The following is a 26,392-nucleotide window of genomic DNA, read 5'->3' as shown; positions in this document are numbered from 1 at the left end:
AGCATTTTATTTAATTCTGAAAAGCATTGTATTTCATTCTGGAAGAACACTGCATTTTATTTTGGAAAACACTACCTTATGTCTGCATCTGTCGGTGGGCCATCACAATAAGAGTAAACAGAATATGTTTATTCCAGGACAGACTTGATAATGAAGATATGTGTACACATTGCCAATCGGCCAAACTGAATTGAAAAGTATTAGCATATTAGATATCTGCAAAAATCCAATATTGTGCATCTCTATTGGATTATCATAGTTTACGTTTTTGGTATTGTTACATCCACATTTAGTATATTTAGTTGTACATATTGTGCAGTCTGTACATATTAAGACAGTGATTTCCAGCACACTGGTTTCAAAATGAAACTATGACTTAAAAAAAACCTAGGTGTTGACTTAAAGCTTTCCCACACTGTTCACCCAGTATGGATGAGAACACCCTCAAAGTTGAAAGTCAGCATTTTCACCTCATGACACTGTTTCGTTTGAAATCCAACATGGTGGAGTACTGCCAAAACAACGAAAAACATATCACCGTCCAAATACTTGCATACTGTGCTGTATTTGAATTTTACCACGCTGGAACATGCCTGATGTTCTGATGGGCTTTACTGTCGGACTTGAGCACAGTGAAATAAATACCAATAAAGTTCTGATTACTTACACCAAACACACTGCTGCATGTAAAGTATCAAAGTCTGTATTAGCCTGCAGGCCTCCATTCTCTGAGCTTAACCTCACAATTTCACCATGCTCTTGGGTACTGAGACCAGAAACTGAAAAACACTTTTTCTCCCAGTTGCAGTTTCTCTTCCTCCTTGTTAATTTTGCCCCAAACACCAAGTGCCGTATCATTCAGGTAGTTCAATCCTTAACCACAACACAAATCCCAGACAAAATGACATCACTTTACACTACTGTACAACTGTCTAAGACCAGTGATACAGGACATGAACTTCACCACAGCTACAAAACTTTTTTTTGTGATACTTATTTAGAATTCTGCTTTCATCTGTGCCCAGTTTCTCAGGAGAGGCCTGCTTTGGGACTAAATCTGGCTTGGAGTAAATAGCTGCATTGTTGGCTGATGTCTGTGGAGTGACGTCAGTTAGTCTTATCAGTGTTCTCTAACTTTACCTCGGAGGGGGCCTGACAGCAGAAACCGCCCAACAACTGGCAGCCAGGACCATTGCCTGATCGAAAAAACATACTCAAACGCATCAACTTGGCAAGTGAAAGTGGCAGTGCTGCGCCAACTCAAAACTAAATTAACAGCATATTAGTCAGTTGTCTTGGGAAATGTTTCTCTTTTGCAATATGCTATGTGGCTCTAAGATTTTCTCTCTGCAAGCATTGATCAAAATTGGAGTAATAATCTACTGTGTGAGGCACAAGTGGAAATGCAAGTGACTGCTGTAAAGATGCTTTTAAGTGAATGCACCACTGCAGGAAAGATGACACCTCTGAATATTAAGAGTGCTGAACAGTAGAGCTGCAATGATTAGTACATTAATCAATTAGTTGTTAATTATTAACTAAATTGCCTACTATTTTGATAACTGATTAAAAAATTTTGAGTATTTTTACGAAAGAAATGACCAAATTCTTTGATTTCAGCTTTGTAAATGTGAGTATTTTCTGGTTTGTTTATTCCTCTATGAGATTAAAAAGAATATCTTTGGGTTGTGGACAAAACTAAACAGTTCAGGACTTCATCTTGCGCTTTTGGATGCAGCAATCAAGGTTTTTCACAATTTTTTGGACCAAAGAACAAATTGATTAATCAAGAAAATGATCAACAGATTATTTGATAATGAAAATAATTGTTAGTTGCAGACCTACTGAACAGTCAAATAATCTTTGATGCTATGTTTGTGTGTGTGCTTTTGAATCCAGCCACAGTCGCTATGCTATTACTCTAGTACAAGGCGAGGGAGTGCAATCATCAAACAGACAGTAGATTCTAAGGACATGGTATAATAATATTTAATGTAGGGACAAAACGAGTACTGGTGTCTTGAGATCAAGATAAAATCCCGGATGGTTAGTATTACCATTTCAATTTTCAATTATTATTAAAACCACGTCCGATTATGGTGCTTTGAAAAAAATCATAGTAAATACTGTCCAGAATCAACCAAAGTGCGCAACAGTCTCTCAAACAGAGGTGCAGCACTATATGTGTGTTTGTTATGGGTCAGTGATAATATTGAGACTGCACAGGTCATGATGCCATTTCAGATGATTTAGAGCTTTTCGATATGAAACTTTTTGAATTGACTGTGTGTATCAGTACTTTTTGAACTTTTTCAGCACATCTTAACAATACCACAATAATACTGATAACTGTGATCATTTTAGTTACTAAGATCTTGATATGAAATGTTTACACGATTTCATCTCTAATCTACTGGTTGAAAAGTATAACACATCATACAGCACAATCCTCAATCCTCAGGCTAAGTGTTGAACACATACTGTACACATGAGGGCATCCATGTGTATGTAGGTGCGCGCACACACACACACACACACACACACACACACACACACACACACACACACACACACACACATTGCTGCATTTGTTACATCTTCCTCCTGTTGCATGGCATCATCAGCACAGACCGACTGACTGCTGCCACTGACACAGATCAAACACAGCTCAACCTAAACTGGTTCACAAATCATTTCATAACCATTTCTGTTTTGTCGCCCATTTAGGAAAACTGAGCCTGTTAGGACTGTTGCTTGCCAAACACAAATATTCACACCTGAAACAGTCACAATTTCCCACATACACAGGTATGAAGCATGGAACAGAATTGGCATCGATCCTATTGCTACACATTTACAAGACATGCCAAGACCTGAATCTAAGTGATGTCAATTCTAAAGAAGTAGCCTAACTGTCAATCACCCACTATTTGTCAAATAATTGAGACAAGTTGCCTGATCGGGAAAGTGGTTTAAAAGAATTTAACTATTTTAATAATCAGTTAATCGTTAAGGTAATTTTTCAAGCAACAAAATGAAAGAAAATGCTGTCTTAAGCCTCTCAAATATGGAGATTTTCACCTTTCTATGTTTATAATGATATAACTCGGGAAACTGGTATCTGCATTTTTTTCACTTGTTCTGACACTTTATATTTGTTGCAGCCCTAGAATAAACATGGCAATTAACTTTAGTCTTTGTTGTCATTTGATAACCGCTAATAAATTGTGCAGGAGCAAGTAAAAATTAACTTTGGACAAACAGATTTCTGACTGACTTGCATGAAAGTTAAAAGAACAGAAAAAAAAAGAAAAGAAAACATTAACAGTAAGCCTTGGCTTGTTGGAACAGACCCTGTGATCAAACTCAGTGAAACGAATCCACAACTGTTGATTCATGAAGGTTTTTATGAATCAGAGTTCCACTAGATCAGGAGGATCATATGACTTTTCCCAGCAGCAATATTTAGCCTGTGCAGCACTGACTTCTGTCTCGAGATGAAATAAAACCAAAACGTTAATATAGACAACGAAAAAAGCTGACTTAATGAATTAGTATCCAAAGTTTCACATCCTCTTTAAATATAACAGACACAGCTGTCATCAGTGACACAGTGTAATGTGGCCCAATGATCCCGAGACTGTCCTTGGTTTTATAGATCAGTGTTTCTTGAAATGGGGACCAAGGCCCTGCGGTCAATGAAGAATTATCACAAAATTTCAGACTACATAATTGTAAATGGGAGTCTGTCACATGAAAAGTTCTTAGGACACATAATAGGCTGTGAAATTGCACAAACTTCATTCTGATTCACTTCAAACTACAGCAAAGTCCAGGTTTAGAGACTAGGATCTGCCATGAAGTTTACCAAACAGTTAAAATGTGTTTTTGTCATTGTTTTGTCAAACTCCTCCTAGTAGAGCTGCAACAATTAGTCGATTAATCCATTAGTCAATCGAAAGGAAATTAATTGTCAACGACCTTGACAACTGATTAATCGTTAGATATTTTTCAGTCAAAAATGTCAAATATTTGGTGGTTCCAACTTCATGAAAGTAAGACTCTGTTGCTTTTCTTTGATATTTATTATAGTAAGTGAATAGTCTTTGGGTTTTGGGCAAAAGAAGCAATTAGAAAACGTCAGAAATTGTGATGAGTATTTTTCACTATTTTGTGTGTCAAACTGATCAACTGATTGATCAATGATTATGAAAATAATCATTAGTTGTAGCCCTATTTTCTAGCCAATACCAATAACAAGCACTTAGCAGATTCACCTCAGTTGCGGTGATGTTATAATCACTCCGGAATGTTACATTCTGTTCCCGTATGGAGGGAGCACTGAACAAACTCAGTTTAGAAATATAATAATTTTGTTGTTTTCTCGGCTAGCGGCTGAAGTAAAGAAATCTCCAAACTAACTTTTAATCTTTAACAAGTCCACATGGTCTCCTGATATATTCGGCATATACTCAGAGCCGGGAACAAAACTTAATACTGATAATTCACTACTTAAAAATGCGGTCGCTACCGCCGCTAATCACAATCTATTGTAGCTTTGTGGCAATAAGCGATAAACAAAGTAAGCAGGTTAATTTTTATTTAAATAAAGGCTGATTAACTAGTCTGGTCAAAGCTGGTTAAATGTCGAAATAAAATGTGTGCATATTCGCAGAAGCTGTGCTCTCTGACACAGCCTGTGCAACGCGACATTAAATTGGCCGATTAATGAACGGAGTTTGGCGTGACGTCGTCACTCAGAGTGAAAAGTACGGGGTTAAAAATCAATGACATGAAAAGAGCAGCTTACCTTTAGTCAGTCTGGTGTGAGGTCGTTGAAGAAAGTACCGTAGGAACAACTAGCTCAAAGTTGCTGTTATGTCTTCACGACAGAGTAGTTTCACATGCAAAAAGTGTGTGTTTGTGTGTGTGACAGACGACCAGCCGACCCACAGCCGTGATGTGCTGTCTGTCTCCCTACGCAGGAGGACACGGGTCTCTCTCGCAGGTGGACAGACAGGAGCGTGGTCTCTGCTTCCTGTTTGTTTCAGAAGGTGAACCAGCACCACCGCCGCTGCTTTTTTTCCTCCGCGGACGGCAGCTCTCCCTCCGCTCCCTCCGCCACCGCTACAGTCAAGTCTGAGAAAGTTACAGAAAAACAGGACCTCCGCTCAACGCGTTCAAAATAAAAACCCTCTCTGATGGCAGGCGGAGGGCTACGATAGACTCAAGTCAAAACGTTTTGATTGAAGGGGAAATCCATCCTGAAGTTCAATTCACATAATTTTATTCCAGTGGCAAAATTAAAAACTAGTGAATGGGGACTCAAACATAAAGACTTGAGATGAATATTTTCTCACATTTTTTGGAGCGGTCCATTCAACACTGACTCATTGTACTAAAGGCTTTAGTTTAGTTTAAAAGACATTAAAATCATCAAATCTAACAACAACAACAACAACAACAACAACAATAATAATAATAATAATAATAATTTAGCCACAGATGTACCCTACACATACAAATACACACCACTCTTACACTCCTACACTTAATAAAGGATTATCTCATCTTAAAATAGCCATCTAGGGAGAACACCAAACCATTTTGTGACAGCAGGGCTGCAACTAACTATTATTTTCATTGTCCAGTTGTCCATTGACCAGTGTGTAATAATTACAGGAATTTATGTACATAAATGAGATATATTATATATAAGTATGTTATTTATTATTATCAATCAACGTAAACTCATAATCTATATGTTCCCGTTACTTTAGAAATAGCCATTTACAGTTACATACTGTCGGGTCGACTAATGGAGATCATAATCCTGCGCCGTCTACGGCAGCGCAGAGCGGACAAACTGCACTAACAGTGAGTCTTGGGAAGCCCATGGCGACCTTACGTAGACGCCGCAGCGTAAACACGGAAGTAGACGGGGAGGATAGACGCGGGTGATTGTTGGCAGACCATTTAGCGTTGTGAACCTTGACTGGCACAGTTTTGACAAATGGAGGATCATACATACACTGTACCAGAACAAAAAGCAGCGGACAGTGAATCCCTGTCATCCAAGAAGCGGAGACGTGAAGAAAGTAAACGCAAGCATGACAGGAAACGGCAAAAACACGAATCAACATCAGCATAGCGTTTACACGATGGAAACCGCTGATGGAGGACAAACATTTTCACAGTGAGGCCGAGGTTTCCTGTTTTCTGCTGGACAGGTAATACATCCTACACACATAATTGTAGTTTGTTGTGAGATAGCTTTCGCTCGCCATTTTGTCCGCTGACGGCCACCGTACTCTTGGTGAGAGAGGGGCGGTGTCGAGGTAAATCCTCTTAGTTGCAATCTAAGGTTTGAACTTGTTTAACCTATAAATGTCACAAAATGGTCAAACATGTCCTCAAATGCCTTGTTTTGTCCACCACCTAAAAATAACAAGTTAGCTGTCATAAAGTAACAAATAAACCAGAAAATATTTAATGTTTAAAAAACTGAAATCAGAGACTGGACTGTTTTTTTTTTAATTACTTAAAGCAGTTAATCAGTGATCAAAGTTGCTAGTGATTCATGTACAACCACTGTACATTGCACCATAAAGTTTTGAAATCTCACCATATGTAGATTTGTTTTTGCCGATTGCTGATTGCATTTTGTCTGCAAATTGAGGAATACTATTAATTAGGATCATGTGTAACATGGACAGCTGTGAATCAGAAAAATAATGTCCCAGTAAATTCACCACAGGGTTTTGAGAGGGTGCTATCTTCAGGATTTGTTTGCACTACAGTGCAGACTGCTGCTCACTTTGTTTAAATCAAAAATCACCTGCAAAATATGAAGAAAAACATTAGTTTTCATAAGCATGGAAATGCACAATAAAACACAGTCAGCCTTTATTAATTACATTTGTCTGAAACTATCCCTGCTGTTCTGAGGAGGCTTTTATTGTGAAAGCCACATCTCCTTTCCTCTGGTTTTGCTCTGTCTATCTGAAGCTGATTGGTGCAGTTCTCCAGCTGAGGCATGGAGGGCAGCCGGCTTTCTTCCAACATCCACATAACACCGGCACAAAACTTTTGAGCAGTGATTTCACCCGGAAATACAAGATTTTTTTCAACCTCATCTTCAAGAAGTGAACCAGGCAGGCACGACATTGAAATGGAGGTCGCCGTATACATGAGTCTTTCTCATCCGTCTCTTTGACCTTTAATATCGCTCTTCACTGTCAAGTCAAACCACGAAACATCCTTACGTGATAATGTCCCGATGTCTCATGTGTATATGAAACATGTACAGTCCTGTAAAAGCGTATGTCTGGCAGTATTTGATGAGTTTTGCTGCCCTCTCGTGGTAAAATCGGATATATTCAATTTAAAACATAATGTCATCATACTTTATTATATAAGACCAGTTGTGTACAAGTACATTTAATCGACTGTACTTAAATACAAATTTGAAATATCAGTTCTTTACTTAAATATTTCAATTTCCTGATACATCATACTTTTAGTTTACAACATTTCAGAGAGAAATATTGTACTTTTACTCCTTTTCACTTGTGTGATGTGATGGCTATAGTTACTAATAACTAAACAAATTATTTTACACACATAACACATGAACCACTTTAAAATGGTGTATAAAAAATGTAACAACCAAACAGTATATCAAAATTGATATTTAAACAATTAGAAGAGAAATCAATTACTTGATTGGTCAAGCATCTGAAAATGAATCAGTGACTGTTTTTCCAATTGAATTAATCATTTAAGTTATTTAGTATAAAAATACCTTAAATGTCATGATTTCAGTTTTTCATATTTCCATTGCTATAACAACAAAATATAATGTCAAAAATAAAAATGTTTTCCTGCTTCTTTTTGACAGACAAACACACTACTCACTGCTATTTTGCTTGGGAAAATGTAAACACAGTCTTGTTTCATCTGATTTCAAGGAGAATCTGACCTGGTGGCAGGCACTAAACATAACTATATAGACAGAGCCAATCTTTCATTATGTAGCTCACAATGAGGCACCAGAATTAAACTACGATCGTTTCATGATCTGTTAAAAACTATCCATAGTACCTTTAAGTAACATTTTCAGTGCAGGACTTTTATTTTGCAACAGTTTGGTATTAGTGTTTTCTCTTAAGTAAAAGACCTGAATACTTCCTCCACTACTGTACAGTGCTAATATGTAAGAATGACCTTTTGGTTGTCATGGGAAATAGGAGTTTGACAAGTGTTTATTAACCTTTTGTACGTACTGCTTCGTCAGTATCAATCAAGTGCTGCCCCCTACAGGAATATCAAACTCTCAGTAACAGAGTGGCATCACCCAGTACAACCATAGCTGAACAGCTCCATTTGTGCAGTGGATTGTTGAGTGTCTTCTTGCTCATGGTTGCATAGACCACTTGGAGAAAAGCACCCCCATAGTTTATTTGCTTATTTTCCTAGATATCCATGAGATAATGATTGGGTTATTTGATCCCATACACACTCAACAATTGAGCTAAGGTAACCAAATACTGCTGCTTGACACTCAATCAACACCAAGTACATAAAAGGTCCCAAACCTCCTTCCTGGGACATGTTTCTGTGTATGGTGTAAAATATGAGGTACTACAAACGCTTAAATAGCCATACAACAATGAAATTCGGCAGGGAGTATCTTCAAACAAATTGAAACTTAGCAAAATAAGATTTGGGACTTGCTGCCATTACATTTTCTACTATTAGAACACCCCCAAAATAACAAACAAGCAAAAACATACTGTCCTCTCGACAAATTCTCATCAAAAACGATTGTTTTACAGCCCTTACATGTATAAACTTCATTTTGAGCCCAGGGCAAATCCTCCTATGTTCAAAATTACACTTGCTGTGGTGGTGTGGTGACAACAGAGTTTTCAGTCACTAATCCTGCACACAGGGGTAAACATATTTCTTGCATCCAACATATACTCATATTTACTGCTGCTACTGCTGTTTTGAAGTGAGGAACATGAATAGTGAATACTACAGGAGGAAAACAAATGCTTTTAAATGGTATTCAAAATATTTGTATGTTGAATATTCAAAGATAGTTTGTCCAAACCAACACATTCAAGTATGTCTCATCTGTATCTATTGCTGATATATTTAGGGGCATTTATCTTGATATACATGTGACTCTACTATTCTACACAATATAACTTTTTTGGTACTTTTCTACATGCTCAATACATTCCAGCACAATAGCCATGACTAAAAAATAGCTACATGATATGTTTTCTAGTTTGTGTGTAAATTGTTTGTTTGTACTCTTTTAACTTCATTCATGGTTGTCATCATTTTGGCTGCTTCAAACCGCAGAGAGAGATGAGTCACATTGCAAAATGATTTTTTTTTTCTCACACCAGAAGGTGGCAGCAATGACCTACAGAGTGCATTTTTAACTGTCAGCTTCAAGGGAGAACTCAGATTACTCTGTCAGAGTGAGCACATTTGGTGACTTCTGTAATGAATTATATTCCCAATGTGACTGCTTTCAATGAAAGTTAAATTCTGGTATTTAGTGTCATAACTGCAAGTGGATTCCTGCTTGGTTACAGTGCTGTGCACTCAGCTGGCCTTAAGATGTTCTATGGGATCACCAGATCACACCATGATCAAAACCATACCATCAACTGTAACTAGTTTTGTTAGAAATATGTACATTTAAACTATCTCCTCAGGCCATGTGTGCTAGTGCACCTCATTAGTGCCTAAGAAATTGTGTCATATGCAATGTGCTTGACCTGCTGGTGATCAGGGGTTAAAAGCTCTCCCTCATAACTCTCTTATTGTCTGAAATTTGCTAAGTATAAGCGGGGCTCAAAGGGAGCAGCGTATGCAATGTAGTCCTGGTCCAGCATGCTTCCATTACTGCTCCTCTTATTTGATTAAATGTACCCTAACGCAGTCCAAACCCACACTGTGTATAATCTCATCACACATGATAAGCGTGTAATAAAAAGCATATTTAACTTGAAAGGGTACCTTATGTGAATGCGTATAATTATGGATATCAAAATATCATCATTTGTTTAATTGTGAGGCCTTGCCAAGAGGTATGTAATTGCTTAAAAGAAATATGGCTGAAGTTGGGATCTGACCTGGGACTGGGTTTGGCATGTATGGAGAGGCGGGGCAAGGGTCAGGCCTGAGGCCAACTTCCTGTTTTGCATGTGTACATTATAGCCAATAGAGAGAGACTTACTTCACAAACCTTATCATTTATATGAGTTGTTCCAAAACCTTTCTCCTTAAGGAACCCATTTTCTATCATTGAGTAAACTGACAACCCTTGACTAAGAGACATATTTTATGGATATTTCATTTTTATTCAGTGCACAACAATAACAATACAGAACAACTGATAAACTGTAAAATTAACCTTAATAGTGAACGCAATAACTGCAGGAAGTTTGTGTATAACAAGCAATTTGGATTAATTTAGAGCAGATTATTTTTTGTGAATATTGTATCGTATATGAGTTTTTCTGACACTTTAAGGAACTTTTTATATAATTCTGTACGTGTAATGTATTCTATGACATTTTCAACAATCACAGGTACTTAATAGGCTCCTTTTTCTCCCTGAGGCTTGGCTGGTGTTCTGTTAGCTCTTCGGTTGTTTTAACTGCGCACTTTTCTGATGCAGGGTGAGGCTGTAAAGCAGAGAACGAAGGCATTGTGAATGCAGCTTGTGTTCAGGTCTTCACCGTGTTTTTACCACATAAGATTTCTTTAAGTTTATATATTAAATAATCTTCAAAAATAACCATTTCACCAGGTTTTCTTTTCAGAAAACAAATTAAATGCCTTGATGTATATACATATATATATATATATATATATATGTATTTGCTATATTTGCTATATTTGCTATATATATATATATAGATTTCAATTCTTCTTACCTGTTGTTCTTTTTATCCATCCAGATAGTTTTAGTGGGAGCTGCTGAGTTTAGGAGATATCAGACTTAAAGATGTCTGTCTTATCTGAAATATAATGCAACTAAATGTCACTTGGCTTTTGGTGCTCAGAGCAGCAAAAAACACGTGAAAAACTCAACAGCAATGTCTCTTCACAGAAAGCATGACCCTGGTACTCTAGATACTCTGCTGACCTTATTGTGAGCAGTTTCATGTAGGAACTACTTTCTTTCTAGTATTAAGTAGTTCTGGCAGATTCAACCCTCGAAACTAAAAAGATAGTTCCTACTTGAAACTTCTCACACTGCTGTTGAATTTTTCAAATGTATTTTTCAAGTGCCATCCAGCGCTCAAAATTAGCGTTGACCCATTTTCCCAGGTACAATAAATATAGCACGTGGGACACCAAGAAGGAAAATTCCGGGACAATATAGAGAAATGTATGATTATAAATTAGATTATTACATTTATGCATCATGAAATATATAAAATTTAATTGCTAGTATTCAAATGTGAAAAATGTGAGGTGACACTGGCACAAACTCTACACTTTGTCACATGCACTCACACGGTGTTCAAAATAAAACTAAATGTTTAGAATGGGACCTTTATGTAATTTTCCATTGCCGAATACCAGTCAGAAATATTTGTATTTTGTATTGCATTGATGCAAGTATTGATCAAATAGTTAGAAATAAACAAGAAACAGTAACTCAACCAATGACAACAAGAATAATGACAACTGACTGTGCCCAAACACCTGATTCAATTTTGTATTTGTGTCATCTAGTTCTATTATTTTGGAGAGAAGGCATATGTCTATGGCCAATATTTCCAAAACTCAGCAACTCACACCAAAACTATCTAGATGGATAAATAGCACTACAGGACAGGGGGAAAACATGGATTTTGAGATGAATTGTCCTTATGACCCCCTGTCAAGGTTTGGCAATCCCTAGTTGAGCCATGGACCCCCAGGTTGGGAATCAGTCATTTGTATGACAATAAAAAAATCAATATGGGAATGGAATACACACTTAATGTGAAACTATTTCAATAACAGCCAATAATTAACTGAATCATTACTTAATTTAACTGAAGAATGTGAGATTGAGTTTGTGGTTTAACACTCTTACAGTTTGTATCCAAATGAGGCTGAACTGTTTTGAATTTTCTTGAAAAAACTGATAGTATACGTGAGAGGACATTTTGGAATTGTTTTGGCTGTGAAATAAGCTCAGTGTTTGGCATTCATATCCGACTGAGGTTATATTTCTATTACTGATAGTACAACAGGTTTGCAGTGATTAAATGTCTCACACTGTCCCTAGAGCTCAGCCACAGTCTGACCAAGAAGTTGTACTGGTTTATTATACAGTACGAGCAGAACAGGTGCTGGCACGTAATGACCCCTGTGGGAATTTGGTTTCATCTTTGATTAATTGGAATGTTAACAGGAGAAGAGTTATCCTAATAGCCTCTTGTTGCCAACCCTGCGGAAGTTTTTAGGGGGCGAAAGGAAAAGGGGGTTTAAAAATAGACTCCATCAGTGCATGATGGGAAAAGACCTGCCATTTAAATCCCGACAAAGCAATTTGCAGCTCATAATCAAGAGAACGGAAACATTTTATCGCATTTCCCTTTACTGTATAAGCAGGCCAGTTCCGCCACATCCACAGCAGAAATTAACAGCAGCCAAATGCGGCTGGTAAAGGCTGCCTGCTGTGCTGTCTGTTCAAACAGGTCTGTTGGCACATGACCAGTTATTGCTTGGAGGTGATATCTCATTATAAAAACCTGTTTGGTGAAGTGGGTTTCTGGATTAAGTTTATTTTCTATCTACAGAGCTGAGATAGGGGAGAGTGGGGACGGCTGCAACACAATTTTTTTTTAAATTTCTCTCGGTTATTCAGACTATTTGGACTACACCAACCAAATCTTGGTACATTAAACATACAGCTGTCCATTTAAACATGATTACTTATGGCAGATGGTTCACAATCTTTTATTTGACTGGAAGAAGTAAGATGTTGCAACGGACCCCAGCCCTGGGGACAGTTGCATGTACATTCCATACATAAATTTTCATTTTTTCCTCAAAAGCCAGTTTTCTTAAAATATACATTATTTAAGAAAATAATTTAGTACGGTTATTGAACATCATTTACTGAGTTTTGTTCCTTTCTGCATGTGACATATTCCTACCTTTATGCGTGTCTATATATATATGTCTATATTTCATTGTGAGACAGGAAGAATGGAACAATCTACAATGCAACAAATGAATTTGATACTGCAAAAATTACTTGTTTAAGTTGAAAATTAATGGTATGTGGTCCGTTTTACTATGGCTGCTTAGCTTGACAGTTGCAAGAACTTGTTGCAACCATCACCACCCTGTCAGCCATGACAGAACATCATGTGCTAGCCAGACACACTGACCTAGACACATGCTAACCATGTCAGAGAAAAGTCAACAAAACAATGATTCAAACAAAGTAAGTTTTTTTTTTGAGTCAAGGCAGTATGACAAAAAATACAGCTCATGCAACAAATACTTTCATACCTCCAAAATAAGTTTATTCATTAAATTCAGTAGAGGATGTTGAATGTATCTTCCTGATGGGGGGAGAGTCTCACTGTGCATGTGCAGTATGAATATCAGTATGTACTATTACGTTACTGATTGGAGAAATAAGACTTGTTGCAGCCGTCCCCTATTGCAACTGTCCCCAGTCTACCCTAGGAGTTAGTGCTAGAAAATAAATGAATATTTGCATTTTTAGAAAAACATTTTATGTAGCCTAATGTGAACCCTCTTCACCTGTACCTCCTCTGACCCTTGCTCATTTGGACAGGCTGTTTGGCGATGTGACATTTGAGTGTCCCGGTGGTGTCTGGAGGGTAAACAGAGGTCAGTACGTGATGATTTTTCTCTGTGAATAGATGACAGTCCATCTTTTCCTCGAATAGATGACACGGGTGTGTATTTATAGACGCGGTATTTCTAGAAATTTGATGAACCTCTGTTGACCAGAGGTCCAGTTAACAAACGCGTGGTTCCTATTTATAAACTGTGGCGGTATAATCAACACACCCCCATTGTAATTATTTTGGCTTATTAAAGCATTATTACATGTAATCTATTGTTTCGCGGGGCTGTCATTAAGATAGAAATCAGTAGTCATTGAAAACATCACGTAGATCACCGTGACATGTTGATTACATTGGAGATTCACCAGAGGACGCGCTCCAAAAATAAACAGATAGACTGAGTAATGTGTAGAAATAACACAGATATGCGGTGGACAGAATGAAACTTCGAGTATTTCTGCTTCAACAAGAGAAAAAAACGCATGCTGATTCGAACAATTGCCGGATTTTCTGCGAATCAAATCTTTGCATATTTTCCTGTTTGGAGCAGATGTATACCAAACAGTGGTGACCCCCACTCTGCTTTTCAATGGGTTTGGGGTGATGTGCGCCGCTTCGAAGTGGAAACTGTTGCTCTTCAATCTCAAACATTAGCGAGAATGTCAGGAATTCAATTGTCTGCAGGCATTGGGAAACCTGCAACCTGCGTGTGACTTGACCGGCCGGGTCGCATCGCCGGTGCCCCGTCGAGCATGCAAGCTGTCATACCCGGAACGAATCCAGGTATAAGCTCCAGCGTGTGTGTGTCTGAGCATGTGCGTGTGTGTGTGACGAAGAAGAAGAAGCGAGGGTCAAATGTGTTGCCTCTACAATGAGTTGACCTCATTCGTCTTGTTGATTATAATCTGTCATCTCTGAGAGAACAACAAAGGATACAATCACGGTTATTCACTGCGCGCTCGGCGGAAAAGACGCATGAAAGCAAAGGCGCACATTGCGCCAAACCTTTTCACCTCCTGCAGAATTAACAGAAACATCCATTCATCACCTATACGGCTTATACAAGCCTCACACAGGGCCTTTAACCCCTGCCCACCAGTAGGTGTACATTATTGCATATTTGCAAGTGTGATAAGAGCTGCAGTTGTTGGTTTTGTTTTTGCAGGATCCCTAATGCTACATAGGCTGCTATGGAGTTAATAATTAGGTTAACATGTGGAAAATAGACCTATAATTTCCATATATGGTAAAGTTTTGGTTTAAGGTCACAATAATGTCATGACATAATGCTATGACAAAAACTACATTTTCGTGCCAGCTGAATCATGCAGGCATGTAGCACTGTAAAAAAAAAAAAAAATCATACGGGAATTTAGTGGAATCAAATAATCGTTTCTTACTGAATTGATGTTTTATTTATTCAAATCAATTAAACTTAACATTTCAAGTATTTACTTTCATAATTTACAAACATTAGTTCTTCTACCTTGAACTCTTTTGACTTAAAACAAGCTGACTGAATGTATTGTTCAGAGTTCAATCGACTCATTAAGTTTCTAAAGAAACATGATCAGCATTTTTACAGAATTCCCACCATGCATTGTTATAGTCCCTTGTTTTTTATTGCTTGAAGAAAATATACATGATGACAACTTTGATATGTCTCTAACACACTTTAAGGTGAGTATTTGTACAAATATAGATGATCATGTTTGATCAAACGATAAGTCATGGTTGCTTTTTTCACAGTAGTGAAAATACTGCAAACATGTTTTTCAAGTACCTTTGAATTAATATCAAGTTTATTTACTTGAAAATTTTATTGTCTTTGAATCGTTACAAAATTACCCCAATCTGTTTTAAAATTTTAGGGCACTAACTTTTTTTTGAAGTAAAAACAAATTGTTTAGATCTATTTTTACAGTGTATGCAATAACTTACATTTCTACAAATGGTTGGCCAGTTTATTTCTTAAATTATGAAAAGCCTAGAAATAAAATGAATTATTTTATATGCAAGTTGTCTAATAATACTCATTACCTAATTAATTTTGTCAGTAGTAAATGTTCTAAAGACGCAGTGTAGAATACACAGTATTTCATGAACGAAACAACAGTCACATCTATGTTAACGCAGCCGTGGATCTGCTGGCTTTATAGTCAGTGTAAAAGAAGACTAACCTATATTTTAAACCAGGGCTGTGTTGAAGCTCTGAACCTCGGTTGGCCTTATCTCTCTCAGCCCCTGAGACATCCTGTATGCAGGCCCATTGTTCCCGGCCGCCCGGCTGAACTGTCAACCTTTCTGCGCAAATGCACACCTGCCGCGCCCGGGATATACTCAGTTTATGCCCATAATAGAGCAGATGTAGGGCTAAAATTTGTATTTGAAAAAAGAATATGTGTATTATTTATGTGTGTCTGCATGCATGCGTTGCTGAGATGGGATATTGTATGGGCATCATGTTATGGCGAGTAGTTAACAAATCTATTGACACATTTCTGACAAAGAGGACTAAAAGCAAGATAAAATAAATACACCGCAAAATCTACCACTATGCGCTGTGTATTTGTATATGTACATATATGCATATCCCAATACTGTGATGTCATTAGCCTATTGGTCTATTCTAATAATAAAACGCACATAGCCTACTACTCCTAAGACTATATCAATAAACTCAACGTGTGTTTTTCTTTTGTCTAAAAACAACATTGAACTGATGTAGGCTACCTAGTATGTGTTAACAACCCTGACTTCAACAATAAACTTCAAAATCATTAAATCCATCTCGGCATGTACAGTTTATGTAAAGGTTTGTTACACTCGCCGAAACATATTTCTAGTAAAACACTTGTATTTATTATTTTTGGAAGAATGTTTAGAATACACTTGCCTTTCAAACGGGCCCTTATCTCCTTATTGTTTACAAAACATTAATGTGAGGAAGCAGAGAAAGTACACAGCTACATTTCAGGCTTGCCTCGACGCTCCCTCTGCAGAAGATGGACAAGTGTCAGTGGGACTCCCACTGCATGATGGGACCACGAGCGTTGAATATTCCCAAGCTGTTGGCTTTTTCATGTGTTTTTACTGTAGTTTCATACAGGGTTACATACAGGCAAACGACATAAAGAGTGTGTCTTAGCGCACTGATCCGGACGGCTGGATGAGACTATAATTACAGTCGCCTGTATGTGGTCGACTATTTCGCCCATAATGAAATATTCCCATTTTATCCGTGTAATTATAACTTTATGCAGAAGTTGTCTTCAGGTGATGGACTGAAAATGTTGCCTCGTTGATTTTTTAGTAATGCTACTTCACCTTTAAAATGAACTTCTGTAATGGATCATGCCATGCGCCTGTGACAGATCTGATACTAAGATATACAAAAATACACGGTGTATTACACTGCAGCAACAATGAATTAGTCATGGAAAAAGGCAATGTGCGTTTTATTTTGTAAAAAAAAAAAAAAACAATGTGTATTTTGTGGCACACTATTGTTTCTGAAACTTTTTTGCATTAAACTACTTTTTTCTCTTTTTAGATGTTTGTTTGCCACACTCAGACACGCATGCACACGCACACACCCACCCACACACACACACAATTTTGTCACCATAAAAACAGCGTTAGTGTTTAAAAACAGTTAATTAACGCGGTGTTATTCTGCAGTTTTGATGACTGTATGCACTTTTTCGTCTTTATATTTTCCGATGATTAATTAGCCATTATTGTTTTAATGCCATGTTTTCTGTTAGGCTTTTTATGCGCGTTGCAGTTTTATTGCCCTCAAATACTTGAATTTCAGTTTATGCGTTTAAACTGTGGTAAACTTAAAAATCTTTAAACCTGCAGGTTGATACAAGTAGCCTATCACAAAGAGAAAAACCTTTCAAATTGTGTTTCATGTCCAAACAAACCTTCAGTAATTCAAATACCATCACAGACTAATTAATTATCCCACACAGGACAAGTGGTAGTAGCTGTTACAAGATTTAATGGGCCACTACCAAAATGTTACGCCGTGGTTTGTTAATTCGTTGAGTCACTGATGTTAAGGGTGTGTATGTTTTCTTTAACTACAGTATTTTGGGGGAGAGTTTTGGACCGTGAGCCTGTGTTTGACCGGAGCACAGAGGGTGGATGAAGGTGAATGTGCAGACACACCTCCGGGCGCTACAGTCATGTTAGGAGACCCTGGACTGTGCTGTGTTTCAGCACTAACTCTGGCGCCAGATACGTCTGATCCTACAATCTAATTTATAGTGGACCATCACATGTAATATTTCGCAGTTGGTCAACTTTTAAAATAATACGTCAGTGCGCACGATAGCTGTGATGTTCCGTCAAAACAGCAAACTTCCCCTTCAGTGTAGAAGTCAAAACCAGATGGCACTAATATATCGATGCTTTGTGATGATATGATAGTGATTACAGGAGGGATGGAGCTGAGTTGTGTATTAAGGCGTCTCATTCGTCAACATGTCTCTTTTATCAAGAGGCCTGTTGGTCCTCTGGGCCCTGAGGATGGTCCACTGGGGCTAACGGGAACGTGTCCACGTAATTCAACAGTCTCACACCAAAACACAGCTAAGAAGGAGGAGCTGCCTTCCTCAAGTTTATACTTTCTTCTCCAGAGAAGACTCACTGGCAGCATTTCAACATTTTAGCAACTTACTCTTGGATAGGTCAGTATGGGGTTAAAGAATTCCTAGTGTTAATATGGCAGCCTGTAAAACTATTTCTATTACACTTCAGTCTTTATTGACCTTATTTCCCTGGCTTTAAATACTTACAGTTAATGTTATCAACATTGTCTGTTTTGTTTGCAGCCCGACGTAACATCTACTGTTAAAGGAGAGAAAAATACAAATTCTACAACACAGCTGGAATATTATTATTGTTATTATTATTATTATTATTATTATTATTATTATTATTATTATTGGTGGTGGTGATTTGTTGTTATTTCGAGTAGGCCTTATAGTCTACATTTTTGGGGAAAAGAAGGTTCTTGTTCATCAGATCTGTGAGTTTTTTTGGTTCTTTTGCCGTACTTGGAATTGAGCTTTAAAATCATATATATAAATACTATACCCTAGGACGGCCATAGTTTCCATGCAATTACAATTACCATTTGTAGTCATTGTGGATCATTTGTGAATAATATAATATAATAAAATACAATACAATAATTAAACACATATTACGTTAAAAAATAGAGAATGAAAAAATGATATTTAGATATGGTAAAAGCCTAAAGATTTTTAAACACAATGGATTAAATATTCTTGTTAAACAGATATCATTCGCTGTGGGACACAAATTATGAAGGACACTCAAGGACTAAAATTAGCACCAGCTACAACCAGGTAAATGCTGGTTAAATATTCAAGTAGCTGGTAAATTTGCTTCATTCACCTGCCAAAAAACAAAACAAAAACAAAAACAAAAAAACAATGCTAATATATTGAATGGCTGTTGGAATTTTAACATTCACAAGTCATTTGGACGGTGGACAAAAAAGTTAATTTTGTAACCCGATGACATTGATCGTATTATTATTATTATTATTATTATTATTATTATTATTATCATCATCATCATCATCATCATCATCATCATCATCATCATTATTATTATTATTATTATTATTATCATTATTATTATTGTTATCATTATTATTATTATTATTAAATTAGTTAGTTTACCGATTGTCCATTTAGAATATAAGTTCTCTAGGTCTATCACGGTAATACGGTAAATTGTCTTTTACGGCACAAATGACTCCAAATAATAAAACAGAAATTTACGCGGGAGCTTAAACAGTGCAGAAGAACTGCAGAGCCAGACCTCATAACCCTGGTTTACTTAAGATTATTATGTCCTTGGTTTTTCTGACAAACCTGTAAAAACTGTTTTTCTAGTGCATACAGTGGTTATCAAAGCCTAAAGCATAAAACAGATTACTTCATGACCACTGTGTTACTTTAAGAAATACAAGTTTATTAAGAAATTCACAAACCTAGAAAAGAGGGAAAAGTGCTAATTAAATGAAACATGGCCCCAACATGAATGAGACAATATAGCTAATCACGTTTATAAAAAAAAATAATAATAATCAGAGAAAGATTAACAAAACCTGGCACTGGCTGGCGTCATATTGGAAATTATATCATACATACATGGGATCAAGAAATATGAAAAACCCTGAATTGTGTTTTTTGGCAGTCTGGTGGATCTCTACACACACTTTCAAAGTTCACAATCATGATGCGAGGTTAGGCCTTGCTTAGAGCAAGTTACTGTGAAGGCCAAATTGACCTCTGATTAAATCACATATTAGAGCTCTAACTCAAAGGGCATCTTATGTTCACGTTCATTTGGCAATAGTTAGGATAAGCCGTGCGTAAAGTTGAGAGAGATCATTACGCATAGCAATAGGACACAGCTGAAGCGATGTCAGCGATGTCTGTCCCCGTGAAAATTCAAAGTTTTTTCATAGGAACAATTATGATTACAATACCAAGTTATGGCCGTCAGTCCAAGTGTGATGCAGGCGTATGAAATGGCTCCCAGAGGTACCTAGTGTGTCCTGATGACTTATTTACCTCCCGATTCCATTTTGTAAAACTTTCTCCAACTCGCGCATACCTCCTCATCGGCAGCTGGACCCAAACAGCTCGTCAGAAAAAAAAAAAACTGTCTTCAAAAAATACTCTTGGTTCTGTTTTGAAATCACAGGAATTACCTCTCACTCTTAGAGTCCTCATTTTACACAGAACATTCAGTAAACTTTAAATATCAATCCTCGTGTGTAACGCCGAGTGTTTGGTCTCGTGTTCCCAGTAAGAGCAGTGCATCATGGACAGCTCCGCGGGCTGGCGGGAGCAGGCGAACTGAAGACCCGCTCCGTTACTGGAGGAGACCGGAGGAGGTGCCGCGGTGGCCGGGCTCAGCTGCTGGGCATGGTGGGGATGCGCGGGATGATGGTGGTGACTCATGCCGTTGTAAGAGTTCACCATGCTGGGGAGCGCCATGCTCTGCACCCGGGAGTAGGGGTTATACGATGAGGGGGCTGACAGCCCCTTGACGTTCACCGGACTCACGTTGCCGCTGGCCATCTGACAGGACGTGTAGGACATCGGGGTGGGCGGCTGGCCTAACGACCAAGAGTTGTTCATGAAGCTAGACTGCAGGTACTTGGGTGGGGACAGGTAGCCGTACCCGTCTCCTCCGAATAAAGACTTCCCCTGGAAGTGCGTTGGTGGAGGTCTGAAGGGCCGTTTCATTCGGCGGCGTCTCCTGTAGTTCCCCTTCTCAAACATGTCCTCACAGGCTGGGTCCAGTGTCCAGTAATTCCCCTTCCTCTCCCCGCCGCCCTCCCGCGGGACTTTGATGAAGCACTCGTTGAGACTCAGGTTGTGTCTGATGCTGTTCTGCCAGCCCTTCTTGTTCTTCTCATAGAAAGGGAACTTGCTGATGATATACTGGTAAATACCAGACAGCGTGAGGCGCTTCTCTGAGCTCTCCCGGATGGCCATGGCAATGAGAGCGACGTATGAATACGGTGGTTTCTGAGACGGATCCGGCTTCTCTGGGACTTTGTCCGGGACCGGCTCCTCTTTGGGTCGCTCTTTCTCTTTGCTCGTGTTGGTGTCGTGGATCATCAAGGCCATTGCGTCATCCTCCGGGTTTTGGTAAGTGGCCATCATTGCGCACACCAAACCAAAACAAGTCCAGTCCGAACGCCGAAAACAAACCTTTAAGTGGCGCTTGTAAACTCGATGAGCAGAGCGATGTGTTGCAGAGCCTCAAGATGCACCGCGAATTGAAAGCTGTCTCCCAAACTTCGCACAGAGAAATCTTTATTTTGCTGCCCAGTAAGTGGCATGCACCAGACCTTCGTCTCCCTTCAACGGGGATTTTTTTCTGAACTGGTTTCTGATGGAGGCGCAACCCAAGTTATGGTTTCTGAGTCAATAAGCCCAGCCCTTTCCTCTTTTTTTCAGGTCCACTTACAGGCTGCTTCAACTCTGCTCTCCATGGAGCGACGTACTGCGTCGTGATTAGTGCGTATTTGAGTTCCGCCTCCGGTGGTTACAGTGAATGAAAAAATAACCAGTTCTTCAATGCATGCTGAAATACGTTTTTTATCACAGCCGGGTTACAACAGCACACTATAGACATTAAGCATACACTTTTATCCAAAAAGGAGCAGGAAGCATCTATTGCTGGAATACTATGGACATAAAGGTATAAAATAGATTTCAGAATTTGTGTCCAGTTTTTCTAAATTCACCTGCATGACAGGCAATTAACTAGATTTTTCTTTTTGGGTTAGAGAGCAAGCAAGGGTATCACAAAAGAAATAAAGAAAGAAAGGACGGTGACTCTTTCAAATTATTTTGATATTTTCGTGCCTAATGCAGTCCAAGCTGAAGTATTTGAAATAAACCCTTAAAACGTGATATAATTTTTTCACATATGTTAAAGATGAATTACAGCACCTCTCTACTTTTATTGTCTACCCGGACAAACACTTGTTTTAATCAAAAAAACTTTTGGTCTAACTTTATCATCACTTTATCATCACCTAACGGATAAATTATCTTTAGACCAAAGATGCAGTGCACATTTGCAAACGGCTGCGTGTCCACAGTTCTACGAAACTCTGGACAGATAGTGCTGCTTAATTAGTTCACATAGAGAGGGAAGTGCACGGAGGAGAGGTATACATTTCTCTGGCCACCCATGAGGGTCCCCTCGGCTTTCTCTGGGAGTGTATTTCCGTGCTCTGGGAGTCTGTGCAGGTGGAACAGCATTGGCATGTGTGTCATCACCCTGCAGCCAGTCTGCAGCCTGGCCGCAGCAGCTGAACCGCGGTGAGAGCCAGCCATCTCTCAACGTGCAATTACCACAGACTCAGAGTTTCAAGCGTTACAGCGCGATGTTTTTCCTTGTTTCAATGTCTTTTTCACATGTTTAAGACGGAGAGCATTTCCAGATAATCTCAACACCACTATTATGCCTCAGCTTTATAAGCATTTGGCTTAGTTAAAACATTACATCATTCAAAAGGATGGGTTAACTAATGCAGCTATGAAATGGCACAAGAAGAGATTAGTCCAGTTATCAATTTGCACAAATAAAATATATATTTCCAAATTGCTTGATACTTATTTTTGACAAAGGAAACCAGTGTGAAAAATGGTTCATTTGGTTAGACTATATAGAATAAATTTTTTTAACTTGTAATTTTGTTTTTTACGTTTGTCAAAATAAGGCAGAAACCACAAAATACGCTCCTTTTGTTCCATCTCGCTTTGTGTTTTAGTTGTTTAGTCTTCTTTTATTGTTCCAGAGAAAGTCTGTGGTCTTCTCGGCTTCCCTGGTTCTGCACTCAAACAAAAACAGAAGAATAGGAATCACCCAACAAAATGTTGGAGGAAATACCTTCAAAATAGCATTTCGTTTAAATTTACAGTACCATTTTAGCCATTGAAGCGTTCAAATCAATATAAAAATGTGAATATGGAAAACGAAAGTGAAATTGTTCCTTAATATAAATGCTAATTTAATTGACCTGTCATCAATAGACCTTTTTCACAACAGCCCCATTAACATAAGGCAAGCACAGGTGTATTAAATGACACAAATTAAGGACCGGAACCATAATTAATATTAATGATAAAACTTGTATTTTGCCTTTTATTTCATACCAATATGGCTGCTGTGAGAAAGCTCTATTGCCAAGTATTTTATACGTCAGTGAAATTACGCTATTTGTCATTTTGCAGAGGCACCCTAACCCCTTCAACACGTCATGGTGGGCCCCGTAGATCACCTTAATAACACTGATACAGGCTAGCCTACTTGTAGGCTAAAATGCTAAATGCTAAGATGCAGCTAGCCATGAGGAATATAGGCATGTGAGTGAGATTATTACGAAATCTATCAGATATTTTGTCGTGGCTGGAAAATACTCCTGTCACCCTCCCTGTTGTGACAAAGTTTCATGGTGTCCTCACAAACTTAATATAAAGTTTCTCTGCAGCATTCATTTTGACATGAAAAAACATGTTAATCACATTAATTAACGTGACGTACTAATACCACAGAGACTTCATTAAAGTCATGGTCACCCATGTGTACTATTTTATGTTAAAATGGCTGCAGTGAAAGAATGTCTATATAGCCAAAAAAATTCTGAATACAAGACAACGAAATTATATTTGTCCTCTTCAAAGACCCAATGATGATCCCTGTAGATCACCCTGAAAACGGCTGACACAGACTAGCCAACTTTTAGGATAAAATGCTAAATGCTAAGATGTAGCCATGAATTTTCCCAATAATAAATAGCCATGGAGGATATATCCCTGTAGGTAAGGTTATTCCCAAATCAATGTTATTTATTTATTTTGTAGCGGTTGGAAAATTCTACCTGCTGTGGCATGGCTTCACGGTAATGCTGACTGTTCTCAAAAACATCAGACCTTTTTTTGTTTTTACAGCAGCAATGTTGACGGGTAATAGACACTGGTGTTAGTGATCACATTATTTAAGGCTCTCTCTCAATTAATTCTATTAGAAACACCCGTGTTAACCTAATATTCAAGTGACTGAAAAAGGTCTGTTGGCCTAACATTTATTTCACCTGAAGCTCTGCTGACCACCCATATGCTTTAATAGTTAGACTAAATATATATTTTTTTTATCTCTATTGTTAACAATACCTTTTTGATAACTGACATAGTTTCTTCAAGTTAAAGCCACTGGTCTTGCACTGTTTTATTATTTTTTCTCTCACCTCCATCACCTGTAGGCCTGAACCTTTTTCCAGAGCCTGAGCCGCTGCAGTCACACGCGTCACGTCACAACAAAACTAGCATGTCGACAATCCGAAAAACAAAACAAGACCCTGAAACTTGAACTGGCTTTAAGCTTCAGTGAGGCGCTGAGGAATGTTAATTTGATAGTATAGCCTGTTTTCGTAAGCAAGCACCCTAGTGCATACGATAAATAAAGATATGAACAAATAAATTAAGAATTAAACCAAAATAATTAATTAAAAAAGAGCTAATGGCTATATTGCTTATACTGATAGTGCTAATTATTAGTCCAATTTGCTCTGCACTTAAAGTTCATTTTTCATTTTTTAACACACAGTTTCTTAAAATCCTTGCAATTTATATTTGTTGTCACCCTGATCAAATCGACATTGGCACACTAACGTCAGACATTAAGAAAAAAAAAACATTCAGGAAAATGACACATATATAACTTTTCGGAGAGAAAAATTAATTTTTAAAATGCAGGCATGAATGTGAGGAAAACAAGCGACGTGGAATTCCTTTTTTAAAATTAATTTAGCTTGATTTAATCATGTTTCCGTACTGTGGTGAAAATTGTCACTCCTGTAGAAAGTGGATTTTTCTGGGCTGCATGACAAGAGTGAGGCAGTGGTATGCTCTGTCGGTGTTTTCTTCTGTGATAGGCCTCAGTGTCCTCTGAAAGTCTTTCAACACCTCCCCAAAAGCCCAAATGATCAAATAAAAAGATTTAACACGCCGCCCACACACTTAACACGCACCACCAAAGCTGCTGAAACATCAGAAAAAATGCATTTATTTAACATGCATGTTCATGTATCACAATCATATGCGGAACTATATATTGGAATGCTAAGACTTATCTAGACTATCTGCTGTCACAACCACGGACTACAACACTTCAATTTGAAATTAAATGGATGAAGAGGAAAATGACAAATCCCCCAAGAACCAGATTTTCTGTGATATTTGTCTCACATACTTATTTTATTTGACATAGGCCCACTTGTGAATTTACACGCGCGGTGGAAGAGCCATCATTGTAACAGGCCGTAATGTAATTTGAAAGAGTGGAATTCCTGTCCTCGCGCACTTCCTGCCCTCGCAGGTCTCGGGACTAGGATGTTTATGATAGCGCGTGCGGGTGGAATGCGGCGGACGGATCCGTCAGGTCAGGTCGGGACCGGAGAACAACCACCCGGGCTGGAGAGGCTTCAGTCAGGCTCTGGCAACAAGGTAAGACCAGGCAGAAAGCTGCTAGGAAAGCTACAATTTATTATTATTATTATTATTATTATTATTATTATTATTATTATTATTATTATTATTATTAACATAATTATTGTTGTTGTTGAAATATAACAGTGTAATTGTAATCTGTTATAACAAACCATCATGATAATCACGTTAGATAATATACCTACATGTAACTAATACAATAACAATAATAATAATAATAATAATAATAATAATAATAATAATAATAATAATGATAATAATAATAATAATAATAACCTATAGTAGTGGTATAGTAGCAGTAACCTCCATTATTAGAGTTAGCCTACATTAGCTAAATTATTTTACCAAAATTTTTATGCAATAATTTAATAATTAAAGACTGACTATTAAAATTCCTGTTTTTTTTTTTTCTAAATAAAATTAGCCCACACTGGCGTTTCCCTCTCTCTTTTT

At 37.9% G+C, this 26,392-nt stretch overlaps 2 protein-coding genes across 3 annotated transcripts in view; both read right to left on the bottom strand.

Moving 5' to 3' along the window:
• Positions 1-5,137, bottom strand: part of pik3cb (phosphatidylinositol-4,5-bisphosphate 3-kinase, catalytic subunit beta) — a 75,977-nt gene extending 70,840 nt beyond the window's left edge. For both annotated transcript variants that reach the window (XM_084717047.1, XM_084717046.1), the window contains exon 1: positions 4,811-5,137. The gene's annotated coding sequence lies outside the window, so the exon portion shown is untranslated. The remainder of the gene's footprint in view (positions 1-4,810) is intronic.
• A 14,713-nt stretch (positions 5,138-19,850) lies between these two features.
• On the bottom strand, positions 19,851-21,816 carry foxl2a (forkhead box L2a). Its single transcript, XM_084717045.1, has one exon. It carries the CDS (start codon positions 21,578-21,580, stop codon positions 20,663-20,665), a length of 918 nt encoding a protein of 305 aa, XP_084573171.1. The 5' UTR covers positions 21,581-21,816; the 3' UTR covers positions 19,851-20,662.
• Between the last annotated feature and the right edge of the window lie 4,576 nt (positions 21,817-26,392).

The sequence above is a fragment of the Lutjanus erythropterus genome, chromosome 4, assembly GCF_056507025.1.
Source record: "Lutjanus erythropterus isolate fLutEry1 chromosome 4, fLutEry1.hap2, whole genome shotgun sequence".
NCBI lineage: Eukaryota > Metazoa > Chordata > Actinopteri > Lutjaniformes > Lutjanidae > Lutjanus > Lutjanus erythropterus.
This window is presented reverse-complemented; position numbering and strand designations above follow the sequence as displayed.

Coding starts and splice junctions, on each gene's coding strand:
- foxl2a (XM_084717045.1), bottom strand. CDS start 21,580: ATGATGGCCACTTACCAAAACCCGGAGGATGACGCAATGGCCTTGATG.